Raw genomic sequence first — 14,982 nt, forward strand, 5'->3', positions numbered from 1 at the left:
ACTGAACGTGGCAGCTGTTTCCCCCTGATTCTGTTCTGTATTGTCGGTGGTTGCTGATGATGCGGGAGAGAGGGAAGACAGGGAAATGAGTGGCTTGGAGATGTCAGGACACAATGGCATTTCATTGTGTGTTACGGAGTTGGCTAATTCAACATGACCCCTTATGATAGTATCTAGTTCCATTCTGGGACGTGGGTGGTGCTGTGGGTTAAACCACAGAGCCTAGGACTTGCCGATCAGAAGGTCGGCGGTTCGAATCCCCACGACGGGGTGAGCTCCCGTTGCTCGGTCCCTGCTCCTGCCAACCCAGCAGTTGGAAAGAACGTCAAAGTGCAAGTAGATAAATAGGTACCGCTCCAGCGAGAAGGTAAATGGCGTTTCTGTGTGCTGCTCTGGTTCGCCAGAAGCAGCTTATTCATGCTGGCCACATGACCCGGAAGCTGTATGCCGGCTCCCTCGGCCAATAAAGTGAGATGAGCACCGCAACCCCAGAATCGGTCACGACTAGACCTAATGGTCAGGGGCCCCTTTACCTTTTTAGTTCCATCCTAAGAACTTTTTGATTTGGACTTTCTGTGAACTAATCCGCTTGTCAACAGCTTGTTGAAATTTTGCTTTGTCTGCCTTGCATTGCAAAAGCTGGCAAACATTTTGCAGTAGTTTAATCTGAAACGTTAAAATAAAATATTTGCAATATTAAAGTAATATTTTACAAGTATCTGTTTTATTTTCAGGGAGCCGGTTGTCTTTTCCAGTATACGTTTCTCGCTGTCGGGGTGTTAATCGCCATTTTCCTGCTCATTCAAAGCTTGCCTTGGACTTATTACATATATTGTCTGTTACCAGTCCCGATATGGTACGCAGTTTTGAAAGAGTAAGTTTTCAAAAAGGAGGGGTGGGAGGTAGGGATTCTGTATGGCTTCATTTGAGGTTGATCAAGAGGGAGCAAAAAAGCAAAGAAAGCTTTGGAACTGATGAGTAATACCTTCTAAAGTGGCCTGATATCTATTATTTATTTATTTCAAGTGTAATTCTGCTCCTAAGAAATATTGCAAAATGGTTTACCACGGAAATCAAACAACAAGATTAAATCATATGGCATATAAAGCAAAGGGGGGGGAGAGAGAGACAGATGAAACATCAGAAGTTGTGTGATACAACTTTCAGTCGTACAGTATCCACCCAAATTCTACGTTCACTAACTCTTTCAATCACTTCAAGTTAATGCACACTAGCAAGTTCCTATTCCCTCACCCTCAGCTTGAAAACCTGCGCAGGAAAAGTTAAAACCTTGCAATATTCATGCGCCATCCACACAAAAATAAAAGCGTGATTACGCTGCTGATGAGCAAGTGCTTTTAATATGGCAGAAAGGTAGTTGAATAACATGATCCCCTACTTTCTGAGCAGCAAATTACCTGATGTGTGCTTTTTTATTTTTGATTGGGTAAATTGTTCTGTAGACTCTGTACAATAAAATTTGATCGGCATTGTTATTTATGGTTGTTTTTTGTGTGTGGCTCCTTCTGTGCAGTGAACCACATTCTGTAGGCTAGTACAATATGTATTGATTGCGGACAGAATAGCAGTTCATTGTCAGAAGTGCCAACATTTCGTTTCATTTGGTATTCCGCCTTCGTGGAATGGTTGAGGGAAAGGGCAAACTGGGCATTTGAACTATGTGTAGCGGGAGAGGATGAAGGAAGTGTTGTGTCTGGACTCTGAGTGAGAGATAGGAAAGTCTGCAGAATTTAATTCTGCGCTCTAGCTACTGAAGGCACCCCTCTGAACCAGGCTACATATGATGTCTTTCGTCTTTCTAAGTTCACTGTCTTGTACACTGATGTATACGAAGCAGAAACCTGTGCCACGCAAAATTTGAACTGGCCCGAAGTAGATACCGTATTTTTCGCCCTATAGGACGCAATTTTTCCCCTCCAAAAATGAAGGGGAAATGTGTGTGCGTCCTATGGGGCGAATGCAGGCTTTCGCTGAAGCCTGGAGAGCGAGAGGGGTCGGTGCGCACCGACCCCTCTCGCTCTCCAGGCTTCAGGAGAGCCGCAGCGCCAGCCCCACAAGGTCGGGGGACAGCGGGGAGGCGGAACGCCGCCATCCCGCTGTCTCCCGATGTGGTTTGGAGGCTGACGGCGGGGAGACGCGTGCTTCTCCCCGCCGCCAGCCCCACAAGCTCCAGGAACAGCGGGGAGGCGCAGCGCGTCTTCCCGCTGTCCCCGGACCTGGTCTGCAGGCGGGTGGCGGGGAGAAGAGCGCTTCTCCCGGCTGCCGGCCCCACAAGCACCTGGGGGGGGGAATAATTTTTTTCCTTTATTTCCCCCCAAAAAAACTTGGTGCGTCCTATGGGCTGGTGCGTCCTATGGGGTGAAAAATACGGTAATTCAAGTCATGTCGGTAAATAGTTATTCTCTCGTTTCATGCTGCACTGGAAACTGCTGTTTCCAGTTCATAGGCATTGAGGTTAGGTGACAATCTATGTACTTTCTGATCTGATAAAAAATAACAATTGCCTAATGTAATATTTTCATACAGATACCCAGTTATTCAGAGACTAGTCGCATCTTTCGTGAACTTTCAGCCAGCTCAGCTTGCTGGATTTTTACTCGTTTGCATCCTGGGAATTGAAATATTAGTAAGTGATACACCTAATTATTGATTTTCATTAATTAGCTTCCACTACTTCATTGGAAACCCTTTTTTAAAAAAATAAATCGTACATTTAAACTATAATGAAAAGGATGACTACAGAAAATGCTTTGAGAAATTAAAACCGGGCTATTATTTGGGATATTATTTGTTTGAGGAGAATGTCAGTCTTGCTAACATGTCTGTATTTCTCTCCTCTACCTCCATTGCTAAATCTAGGTTTTCTCATTTTTCTATCGCTCCTCTCTCAGTTTTGGCCTGATTATCTTTTCCATGTGGCCATTGGTTACTCAGCAGTGGAACCAAGCAAAGGTATTTAATGTGCAGAGAGAGTCTGATTCTTTTACTTATTTAAGATATTTTCACCCCTTTCTTCAGCCGAAAAGCATCCCAGGGTGGCTTATAGATCCAAAAAACATGAGACGGTCCTTTCCCTCAGACTTGCAATCAAAAAGCCATGATCCAAAAGTGTGTGTGGGGGGGGGGGGAGAATGAGGATGGAGAAAAACAAGCAAATTCAGGCACCAATTCTTAAAAGCTGCACAATTCTCGTAGCAGCCAGCTCGTCATTACACAAATCCATGTGGCTCCTAAGTCCCTTTCTGCTTTAATGTCACAGAGCTTCAAATACGTTCTTGAGAATGGGGTTGAAAGGCTTCTCTAATTTTACGACTGTGTGGCAGGTCAATGGGAAAGTCACTTCACCCCACAATTGTGCATCTGAAGAGTGATTAGTTTTGCCTTTTATCGCACTTCTTAACCGTACGATTTAAGGATGAACTGCAGCTTTATTCACATTTTGACCACACTACGCTTTGGTAATCCTTAAATATAGAAACCTAGGGTACTGAATTACCGTATTTTTCGCTGCATAAGACGCACTTTCTTCCTCCTAAAAAGTAGGGAGAAATATCTGTGCGTCTTATGGAGTGAATGTGTGGTCCCTGGAGCCGAATTGCCCAGGGGCAAAAAGCAGATCATGCCTTTTTTTTTTAGAAAGAGGGAAGGGGGTGTTGAAGCAAAACCACTGAGCAGCTGATCGGCAAGCGACTGGGAGGGATAAGGGACTCTAGAGATAAAGGAGGCTGCCTAGGAGCGGGGAGGTAAAAGCACTTGGATCCTCAAGATTTTTGCACTGGGTCACCCCAAATTCACCATCAGATCACATAGCATGTCCATGGCTATAGCCTGCATCAAAAAAATAATGCATCCACTGTTTCGTGCGGCCGCAATGGCACAGATCCACATGGATTCTCAGGATTTTTGCATTGGACTACCCCAAACTCACTGTCAAATCACATATCATGTCTGTGGCCACAGCATGAACCACAAAAATCATACATCCACTGTTTCATTCAGAATTCCCCCCCCCCTTGTTTTCCTCCTCTAAAAACTATGTACGTCTTATAGTCAGGTGTGTCTTATGGAGCGAAAAATACGGTACCTTGTAGTTTATGTGGTGCTGGCCTGGGACATCTTTCCACTAGAGAAAGCAGAAAAGGCTGCCCCCCCCCACTGCCTTTACCCTCTTCTTCTGCTGCGTGCCCACCCACTGCAGCCAACAAAGGTCACCAACAAACACAGGAGGGCTGTTTTATTGGGCTCCCCGATCAGGCAGAAGGTCCTATTTGGATTTTAGCAAACCTGAGTAGAAGCCCACTCCAGATCTTTCCCTGCTCAGCCCAGGAAGGCCAGGAACTGAGCAGGCGGGACCATCATGCACTGGGACACTGGGGGAAGATTTGCATGCAGTCCCTAGCCGCCGTCCCTGCTTTCAACTACTGCTTTCAGCCGAATGCCTGAACACGCCTTGAGTGCGAAACGTAGCCTTTCGCCTAAAGCTTGCGATGGATAACTCTTAAATGACGTGTGAGGCAGAAGGTTGCATTTGGTGCAGGCATATTTTTATTGAGGATTCGGAGACCTCCAAATGGCAATTTTGACATGACCTCACCGGAACCCTGCTGTTGCCACTTCGTATTTCAGTTCCCATTATTAGTTTTATTCGCACACGTGACTCATTTATTTGGTGTTTCTTTTCATTGCTGTAGACCATCGTGCTAAGCTGGATTCTTTCGTGTTTGCTTCTGGCAGTCTTCCCCTTGATGCCTGTTGTAGGAAGAAAGCCAAGTTTCTCTCTAGTGTAAGAGCACAAATAAAATTATTCCGAGCCTCCTTTGGCATGCACAGATTTCGTTTTCATTGGGCGGGGATTATGTTATTGAAAGCGTATCGCCACTATTGTTGAATTCCAGAATTTAAATAAGGTAATTGTGGAGGAAATGCATGGGTTTTTTTCTTTTTTTTAAAATGAGGTTTGTTATTGAAAACTTAATTTTTGGAGCACTGCTCTCCTCTTTGCTGGAGAAAGGCATCCTAGAGTGGTTTCTCTCTATAAATGTCTCCCTCCTTGGGGGAAATCCTATCCTTATTCTTTCAGAATAGAGTTAGATATTTCTAAAAGCTCCTACCAGTTGTAGAGCTATGAGCTCTATGGAGACCTTTCCCCCTTTCTTTACTTCCCTGCCATGAAGAGGGAAAGCCACCGAAACCGCATTGCTGGGGATTGCCTTCTGGGTCCTGGGAGCAGAGGGGAAGAACAGAAGTTAGAGGCCTGCAATCACAGCATTGGTGACATGGTTTGCAGGCTCTTCTCTGCAAACAGAGGGACAGAAGGGTCCGCAAGTGGACTTGGGACCTGGTAGAGTTAGGAGATGCAGTCATTCACTGAGAAAGGAATCAATGTTTATACAACTTCCTTGCTTAGTTACTGGAAGGTAATTCTTCCTCTGTAAATTGCCAAGTTAGTGGCTTTTTAAATTTTTGGCACAATACAGGAAATTGTGAAGTTATGGTGAAACAGAGTCTTGTGAAAGGGAAGGAGGACATCGTCAAAACTTCTTGACTCTCTCTTCCTCCTAGTTCCCAAAAGCTTAGATTAATGTTTTATGCGTGTTGTATAGTTGCCCTTCAGTAACATGATTTCAACTTCATGAAAATAATTCCTAAAGCTATATATTCTTTAAAAAAACCCACACAACCTCACAAATATCTTATGTTTTACAGAACCACAGCAGGGTTGCTGATTCTGTTGCTGGCTTCTTCTTACCTGGTGACATGCCTCTGGAAACAGAAAAAGAAACACATGCCTTGTAAAGAACTCACAATATACCTCTTTCAGGTCAGTGACCTCTGTAAACATGAATTATTGAGAAGTGTAGCTTTCATTTATGCAGTCACTATTAAAAAGAACAACCAGTTCTGCGTATTCTTCTGGGTCAGCTTACTTTTTACCATGAGTTTCCCCACTGATTTGATATTTCTTAAGGCACTTGTAATCAGTGGCGTAGCGTGGGGGGTGCAGGGGGGGCCGGCTGCACCGGGCGCAACATCTGGGGGGGGGGGTGTGCTCGCACTCGCAGCTCTCTGCCCCAACCTGGCTCACTCACTCTCTCTCACTGCAGTGCTGGCTGTGCGAATCCGATCCGAGCCGCCGGGTCGCCGCCCACTGTGGAGGGGAGGGTGCCAGGCGTGCGGTGCGGTGCGGAGAGAGAGAGAGGGACTATCTGGGGGAGGGACAGTGCAGCGGGGGGGGTGGGGGCGCAAATTACTTGCCTTGCCCCGGGTTAGGGGGCGCAAATTACTTGCCTTGCACCGGGTGCTGACAACCCACGCTACGCCACTGCTTGTAATGATTGGCCACAACTCAGCACCTCCAAGGAGCAAGCAGAACTCCAAATGTGTTTCTCTAATCTGTTGTGAATGCTAGAACGCTCCACGTTTACAAAGGAGGATCTCTGTGTAACTGATTCATTTTGGGAACTTGCTGTTGAGTGAAGGGAGACTGTGTCATGATAAACCATGAATTCGCATTTTTGGTCCATTTCTCTGCTACACCCAAACCATGATCTCCTAGTCTGCATTTAACACTAGGTCAGTAGTTGTAGTTTGTTCCCTCTGTGTGCTATTAATAGGTGGAATAGTCCACACCTATAGGAACCGAGCCATGCATGGGTCTGACAGTATCTTGCACCTGCTTTTGTGATAGTCTGAGGGCTGACTGCCATCCCTCTTTTGGGGGTTTTATAAAAACGTTTCAGAAGTGTGTGGAGCAGCTGTTCAACTCATTATGACCGTGTGGGTAAAACTGGCTTTTTAAAATAATAATTAAAAAGCTCCAGGGGGCGTCTTTAGATTATTATGTGCAGCCCTTTCCTGGGCAATTGTACAGTGGTACCTCAGGTTAAGTACTTAATTCATTCTGGAGGTCCGTTCTTAACCTGAAACTGTTCTTAACCTGAAGCACCACTTTAGCTAATGGGGCCTCCTGCCGCCGCCGCGCCGCTGGAACACGATTTCTGTTCTCATCCTGAAGCAAAGTTCTTAACCCGAGGTACTATTTCTGGGTTAGAGGAGTCTGTAACCTGAAGCGTATGTAACCCAAAGTACCACTGTACAGAGAAGCAAAACAGTTCTGGTGCCGCTGCAGAAGGAAGCCAGCGATCTTAACTGGGAAACATAGTTTTCCTGGTGCTTTTCTTCCCTTTCCCCCAATTTCTGGAGCAGGAGATGCAGCAGCAGTTGGAAAGCGTTCATGAAGGTGTAGTTAGGCATTGGTATTGGGGAGGGATCTTGAAGCTCACCGGGGGTGGTGTTGGTGTTGGAGGAACAGTCAGACCTTGCCGTGCCCTAACTCGAATTAGCTCAGAATAAGCCTAATGGTTTCCCCATGATTTTGGGGTATGGGTAAATTGGTTTCCGTTACTATTACTTACCCGGGATATATTTCAAAGCTGCATTGAAAATGCTTGTCGGAGGAACGCGCAAACAAAACTTTTCAAAGTTACTCACACAGATCATAAATAAAACCAATGCAGTCCTCTTTTCTTTCTCCAATTTTTCTCGTGTCTGCTCGTTTTGTAAAAAACTTAAAATATTTCCTCTTTGTCCTTCGTGCCAAGAATTCAGGACAAAGATGGTCGTGCAGGGCTGGCACTGGGGGTGTTGGCGGGCGGGGGGGGGGGGAGAGATAAAGAACATCCTTGGCTTATGGCCCCAAACCACTTTGTCAAAATAGGTTAAGCTTCATCATTATATAGAGAGTATGTTTTCTGAGTATCTGTTGTGTGTTATGAAACCAGGTCATTTCAGAATGTAAACCTACTGTTTTTGCTTAGGCATGAGTTGCCATTGAAACTTCCTCCATGAGAATATAGACATACCCACTTTCTCTTAAAGTTCTTTTTTTTTCTTTTCTTAGTAGACTCAAAGAACTCCCCTCTTATGTCTTAAGTATGTGCGACCTCTAAAACGTAAAAGAAGATACCCATAAAATTGTGCAAGCATGCTGGGGAACAGAGGAGAAATTGTCCCACTGATATATCAGGCCCTATCCACTGTAGATCTGTGAATTGTGTACAACCCAGTGTTACACACTGGGACACTTTTTTCTCGTCATGCCATTAGGCTCAGCTCACTTTGCAGTGATATGAGAGAGGGCCTTTTCTGCTGTGGTGCCTTGACTGTGAAATTCCCTCTCCCTGAAGGTGTAGATGGGATAAATTAGTTGATACTGTCGTTTCAAGGCGCCTTCCCCCTGCCCCCTGTGCTGCTGTAATTTTTTAATGGTTGGTTTTCTGTTGTATTTTATTACTTTATACTGAATGTAGTATGTTGGAAACTGGCCTGAGTTCACTGTGCGAAGAAGGATGCTCTAGAAAACCGATAAATAAATAGCAAAACACCAAAATTCTCAGCATCAGCGTGCCTGCACTTACCTGGAATTAAGTGCCATTGAACATTGTTTCTGACTGCACAGGCTCAATTTGTATACTGAGCTTTAGCAAAAGTTCAGCCAGACGAGATGCAAACTTTGGTGTTTAATTAAAAATGCAAACCATCTTGCAAAGAAAAATTAATATTTAAACTGCTAGCTTGAAGTAGAAACCCCATCAAAGAAAAGGAAGGGAGCACCCAGCCTTACTTGCTTATTTTCTCCTCCTCCCCCCCCTTTTTTTTTTACTTCTGCTAATCTGTCACATGCAGATATAAAAGCATTGTTATTTCCTGATTCACTTGCTGGAGTAAAGCGAGTCCTTCAGTTATCTTGATGTACTGGCAGAAAGCGTCATCCCTTCTGCTCTGGAAAAAAACCCCAGAGCTATACTTCCCTTTATCACACCTATCTATAATATGAAAATAAGAAGACTGGCTTATACCTTAACACTGATGCTGTAAAATTACTGTGACAATGTGTGTGAAGCACTTAAGCACTTAGGAAAGGTGCTCTGTTAGAAATATTTAATTATTTCCAGTTGGAGATTATGAATAAATCGGAGCTACTGTCAACATATTTCTCATGAATTCTGTTAGAAAATTTGAAGTGTGGCTCATCACAGGGTTGAAAATGTTCCAGTTACAGTGGATTGCATATTAATTATTGCTACCCAGTCTATATGTAAAAAGAAAATCTGCTGTAGGCTGGCTCTAATAGGTACTAAATATAATTTTTCAAAACATAGTAGTTCTCGGCAAGAGTTTAATTTCTCCCCAAAGCATGTTCTTCCTTACCACTAGATGTCACTGCAAATGTGGTATTGATGGAAGAATTAAGGAGCTAAACTGATTAAGATAAAAAGCAAAACAGATTGCAACCATGTAATTTGCCACAACCTTGTAATGAAAGTCACCTTTTTACTTTCTTTGAAATACTTCGCTTTATCCTTGTTTTCCCCGCCGGTTTTCCCTCTCCTCGTGACCTGAGTTGGCTCAGACTGATTTGGCATGCTGGCCTTGCCACAAAACAAACCTCTAGGAATGAAAACAGTTCAAATGACACCCACAAAGAATCCAAATAGGTTTCCAACCAAGCCATCTCCGGGGGAATTTTATTTGGCTACAGTAAATAAGGACCATAAATTAGGAGTCAATAACTTCCTATAAGAGAATTGTGATTAAGTTGTATAACCTTTTAAAGGAAAGCAGTCCTACCCTCAGGATTAGTGTCTGCAAATCCATCTTCAGTTTAGCTAATATAATAAACTGTGTTTAGCCTTATCTTTTCGCTGTTTGATGCATGCCTTGGCTAAATGCTAAACTGAGTCCATTGTAGTGTGAAGCCGCAGTCAAATTGGGGTCTGGCTTTGGCTAAATTATCTGGAAGCTCCCAGGTGGGAAGGCTCTCCTTATCCTGTTTGTTGCATTAAGAACCTGTAAAGAGCTCCCTCAGCTGACAGTATGGTGCATGAGGTTAACACTCCCAAGGAATGAAGGAATATGATGAGCTGGACAGCCACGACAGCTGTACGATGGCAGGTTTTAGTTGTGAATGAGAAGGGACGCTGCCTCTGTTTATCTCCACGTCAAGGCCATTTCACACACTGCACAGTAGTAGCAAGCTATCAGGAATTCTTTATGTTATCGCTGCCAAACAAAATCAAGAGCTGCTTGAGGGGCACATGTACTTGTGTGGCAGATACACTTGTAAACGTTTATTCACTGTTTAAATGAACATTCAAAACATCTTGGGGCATAGGTGCCAACTCCTCCCTGGGTGCCTGAGCACCCACAAAATTCCCCATGTAGATTTTCGTGCCAGGGTTATGCACACTGCATGGCCCCCATGGCCCCAGGAACCCACTGTCGCGGGGCCAAGTTGGCAGTCCTTTTTGGAATATTCTAGAAACACTCCTGTCTTGGTATATACCTAGTATGTGATGTGCAAACTGGTCCTACGCTTGCTGAAAGAAGCAAAAGCATTTGTGAGCTGTTGACTTCCCTCCCCACAACCCCAAGGCGATTTAGTTAGCTTTGGTATTTGGAAACTGAAAAATTCAAATTCTGCAGAGATAATTGCGTCTAACTTAAACATTAATCCTATGCCATTTTCCTGGGTTCTTGAATGAGCTTGAAACAGGACTACCAAGCCATTTCTGTGAAGCCAAATAAATAGACATTTATTTAATTGTTTGTATTAATCAGGCTGCACAAAATCATACTACTTCATATTCTACGTTTTCTTTCATTTTTTCACTCACAACATCTATCTCTCTCGAAGGGCTCTGCAGAGCTTCTCAAGTATATTCCTTAAGAAAGAGAGAGAGAGAGAGAGAGAGAGACCCCAACAAAATGGCAAACTTCTGTGAGTTTTTTTTTGTTGGTACCAACATAGAACACAAATACTGTTGTAAGAACAGCCTTGATCAGCCTAAAACAGGACTGTTTTGGCTTCCACACAGCATTCCCACCCCACCCTCAGTGTGTATAGTACATTTTCATAATGGAAAAGATAAATTTAATGTTGCTCTTTATGTTTGCAGAGCAAACAGATCCACCCCAGCTTCCATCTTTTTGTGGTGTTGCTGAATAAACATGTTTGGGAACAACTGAGTACGGATGCCTTCCAGGTTGGAATTACCTGGGTACATTTTTTGTGTTACATATTTAAATGTATCTAGCCTAGTAAACTCTTCGTATTGACTTCTTCCTCTCCTTATCGGCTGTTATGGTTGAGGTCTGCCATGTAAGAAAAAGGCCTAGTGAAGCCTTCATTTTATTACTGGATTCTTCCAGCCTCCCCTCCACGGTGCTTTTAAATATTTGCCTGTTCCCAAATATTAGCTGCTATTTTCTAAAACTAGATTTAACTGGTTTCCTTCTGCTGTACTTGAGGGCATTTATTGGGAATCCCTTATAATGAACAGCTCTGTTGCTGTGAAGATGGAACAAAAGAAAGCAATCAGGGGGGCTGCTGTTGTGTGCAATTTTTATAGAAATGAGCGAAATAGAAAATTGATTCAAAATATTTGGGAAGGGGTTTGTTGGCTGATGCTTGGTGACAACACAGACCCACCATCTGGAATTCCCTCCCTTGGGTAATTTGTGAGGAAGAGATCGTAATGGCCTTTAAATGCCTCCTGAAGACTTATACATTTACCCGAGCTTTCCTGGACTCTGACTCTTAATTCTCTGTTGTGTACACTGCTCTGTTTTATTTGTAATCTATAGTTTATATTTACAGTGGTACCTCCGGTTGCGGACGGGATCCGTTCCGGAGCTCCGGTCGGATCCCGAGGTTTCTGCAACTGGAGGAACTGCTTCTGTGCTAGCGCATGGCATGGTAGAGAGCTTCTGCGCATGTGTGCGCAGCAAAACCCGGAAAAATACTTCTGGGTTTGCTGCGTATGTATCCCGAAGGATATGCAACCGGAAGTGAACGTAAGTAGAGGTACCACTGTATTTTGCAAATTTTCTTTACTGCTTAACTGTAAATAAAATCTCTATGTGGATCTTCTCCCCCACAAATAAAGTTAAATTTTTGGTAAAAAACAATGGGGAAAAAAGTTTAAAAACTGAGCCAGGTGGGCGGGGTATAAATAATAAATTTATTATTATATAATTATTATTATTATTGTTTAAAAAGCAAAATGAATAAAATCATTTAACAGTGTACAATAGAAACTAAAGTTACAACTTCATTAGAGATGGGTTTTGTTCTGTTTGGTCCTATTTTTTTAGGATTATTGAATGACATTGTTGTACTTCTGTTGTTTTAATGACAACTGCTTAGAAATATTTGTTCTATTAAGTGGTATAAAAGACGACTATCTTTTTTTAAAAAAGAATTATTTATGATTTTCAGTTATATACATTTAGATAGTTTTACAATCCTAACATTTCAAAACTTGACTTCCTTCCTCCTCTTTCTGCAGTTCCTTAATATATATATAAACATTTCCTGCATATTCTAAATTAACTTATTCATCAACTTTAAATATACACTGTTGTGAAACTGCAGGTTATTACAATAATCCTGCTAAAAGCCGACTCTTTCGTTGCGGAGCGAATTCCATAGGGAGCAGAAAGTGCTTTCTTTTTTCTCCTGTCTTGAATCTTCCAGCATCCCATTACTACAAACTTCATGTGATGTCCCTGAGTTCTAGTATTATGAGACAGGAAGAAATACTTCACTCTATCCTCTTCATAGGGACGCGGGTGGCACTGTGGGTTAAACCACAGAGCTTAGGACTTGCAGATCAGAAGGTCAGCGGTTCGAATCCCCGCAACGGGGTGAGCTCCCGTTGCTCGGTCCCTGCTCCCGCCAACCTAGCTGTTCGAAAGCACGTCAAAGTGAAAGTAGATGAATAGGCACCGCTCCGGCGGGAAGGTAAATTGCATTCCCGTGTGCTGCTCTGGCTTGCCAGAAGCGGCTTAGTCATGCTGGCCACATGACCTGGAAGCTGTACGCCGGCTCCCTCGGCCAATAAAGCGAGATGAGCTCCACAACCCCAGAGTCGGTCACGACTGGACCTAATGGTCAGGGGTCCCTTTACCTCTATCCAGTTCATATATTAGATACACCTTTATCATGTCCCTTCTTACTTGTTTCCTCTCTGTACTTAAAAGCCCTGATTTGTGTAAGGGCATTACAATACAGGCAGTTTTATCTCACGCTTGTTTGTATAGAATTAAATTTGCTGTTTTACTGCCCACACACCCAATTTGGAGAGGCCCTTTTGGCGTGCCTTGCCTTATCCACTCCAAACAGTTCGGTATCACCAGTTTCAGTTCCCTGTAGACTCCAGTGAACAGGCAAATGTGGGGCCTAGGCTTGCTGCTCTACCCTTTAGAGCCATCCAGCTGCAAAGTAAGGACGAAGCTGGAAATAACTTCAGTTCCTCTGTAATAAAACTTGATTGATAGACAAACATAAAGTGGAACGGCAGGATGACTCTGGCTAGTGCCTTTACTGGCTGTTGTGGGGAAAAGGTTTGCATTAAATTAATTCTCAAGTCCGAAGTCTAAGCTGTTGTTGTGTAGGGCAGGAAAGAGAGAAAGAGAGAGCCCAGAATATATTACTTAATGCCCTCTCTGTGGATTGTCACATGATGGCACGCCAGGCAAAGTTTTATTGAACCAGCATAAAAACCGGTGCCAGATATCTGCTGCTTTGTGATCTACTCTAATTACCTCTCTAATCTGTAACTCTGTAAGCTTGGAGATGGACTCCTATTGACAGGTCTACCTCTTAAATAAACTTTGTTGAAAGCCTTCCTCCAAAAGTTTGTTTCGTTTCCCTATTTATTCTGCCTAGGTGAAATCAAGCGTGAAATGCAGTTATGCAAGTATGAATCAACAGTTTGCTCTGGGAGTTGCTGAATACTTTACGGTGGCATCCAAAACATAATGGGGTTATACAATACTTAATGCCTCCAAGTAAACACGACCAATTGAAATATGTTTAGCAGTATGTGGTTCCTAGAGCTTCTCATTTTTAGATTTTTTTATGTAGTTCTTAACTTTTCTTGCTGTGCCCAGGCTACTTGGCAAGCTTTTTCCATAATCCTGAACAGTATTACTGAACATTTTTGCAAAAGAGCACTCTTCCTACATGGCATTGAAACTACTGTATATATTTTTTCCAAGCAAAGAAAACCAGTCTGACAAAGTGAAAGGATAGATTCTGAATTGTATGTTAAGAACCAAGAACCTTTGGGGAGAGGGAGACATCCTACAAGCCAATTCTGCAGAAAGCTAAATTGAGATTGTGCTGAGGGTTTTCCGGTATCATGTAAAACCACAGTAACTGCATAAGCAGTTCAGAACAAATAACCTGACTGCCTCCATATGAGCTACTGAGCTCGTATAGAGATGGAGTTGGGGGAATTGATGCCAGCAAGAGGACGCAAATAGCCTGGCTCCCAACTCCAGCATCACTGTGGGCAAAGCAACAGTTACCTGCGACACTGTGGTCCGATCTGCACCATTTCCCCAATGTTGCTGCTTAGGGTGCTGAATTATTCCAGATCATGGAGCCCAGTGCAGTTTGCACTGAGTGGTAGGAACCCTTGAAGGTCTCTGGTCTTTGCCATCACCTGCTACCTAATCTTTTTTTTTAGCTGCAGGTGTTGGGGATGGGACCTTTTGCATGCAAACCATTTCTCTACCACGGGGCTATTGATGTTAAAATTCCTGCTCCATGATTGCAGTCATGGGATTTTTGTCTATCACATGACAGTGTATGTTTTGACTCCACAGAGTGGGAAGTGATGGAGACAGGATGTTTGTGTTACTGTGTTCCGTGAAGTGGGACTATTGTCCTTTGTTCATTCTCTTTGCTGTCTGATGCTAGAGAGAGAGGGAGCCATGTTGCAGTGCTCCGTGTGTGTTTATATGTAAATAAAGTAGATTAGCCAAAATGCTGAGTTGCTGAGGTCTGATATGCAAGCTGCGAAGACTCTGCGGATCCCTAAGTGTGCCAGTGTCTGTTGGCATCTGTCGCTGTGGTGTTTGGGCTGAAGAAAGCTTTTGAAGCTCCTGAAC

The 14,982-nt window shown here is 43.4% G+C and overlaps 1 protein-coding gene across 7 annotated transcripts in view; it reads left to right on the forward strand.

Annotated features, from left to right (window-relative positions):
- PIGN (phosphatidylinositol glycan anchor biosynthesis class N) overlaps positions 1 to 14,982 on the forward strand; it is an 85,425-nt gene that overhangs the window by 34,922 nt on the left and 35,521 nt on the right. For all 7 annotated transcript variants that reach the window (XM_083449335.1, XM_083449331.1, XM_083449333.1 and 4 more), the window contains 5 exons: positions 735 to 874; positions 2,548 to 2,647; positions 2,881 to 2,973; positions 4,713 to 4,804; positions 5,728 to 5,842. In XM_083449335.1, coding sequence (XP_083305461.1) covers positions 735 to 874; positions 2,548 to 2,647; positions 2,881 to 2,973; positions 4,713 to 4,804; positions 5,728 to 5,842 — 540 coding nt within the window. The remainder of the gene's footprint in view (positions 1 to 734; positions 875 to 2,547; positions 2,648 to 2,880; positions 2,974 to 4,712; positions 4,805 to 5,727; positions 5,843 to 14,982) is intronic.

Source organism: Podarcis tiliguerta, assembly GCF_965153285.1.
Source record: "Podarcis tiliguerta genome assembly, chromosome: 7".
NCBI classification, from domain to species: domain Eukaryota; kingdom Metazoa; phylum Chordata; class Lepidosauria; order Squamata; family Lacertidae; genus Podarcis; species Podarcis tiliguerta.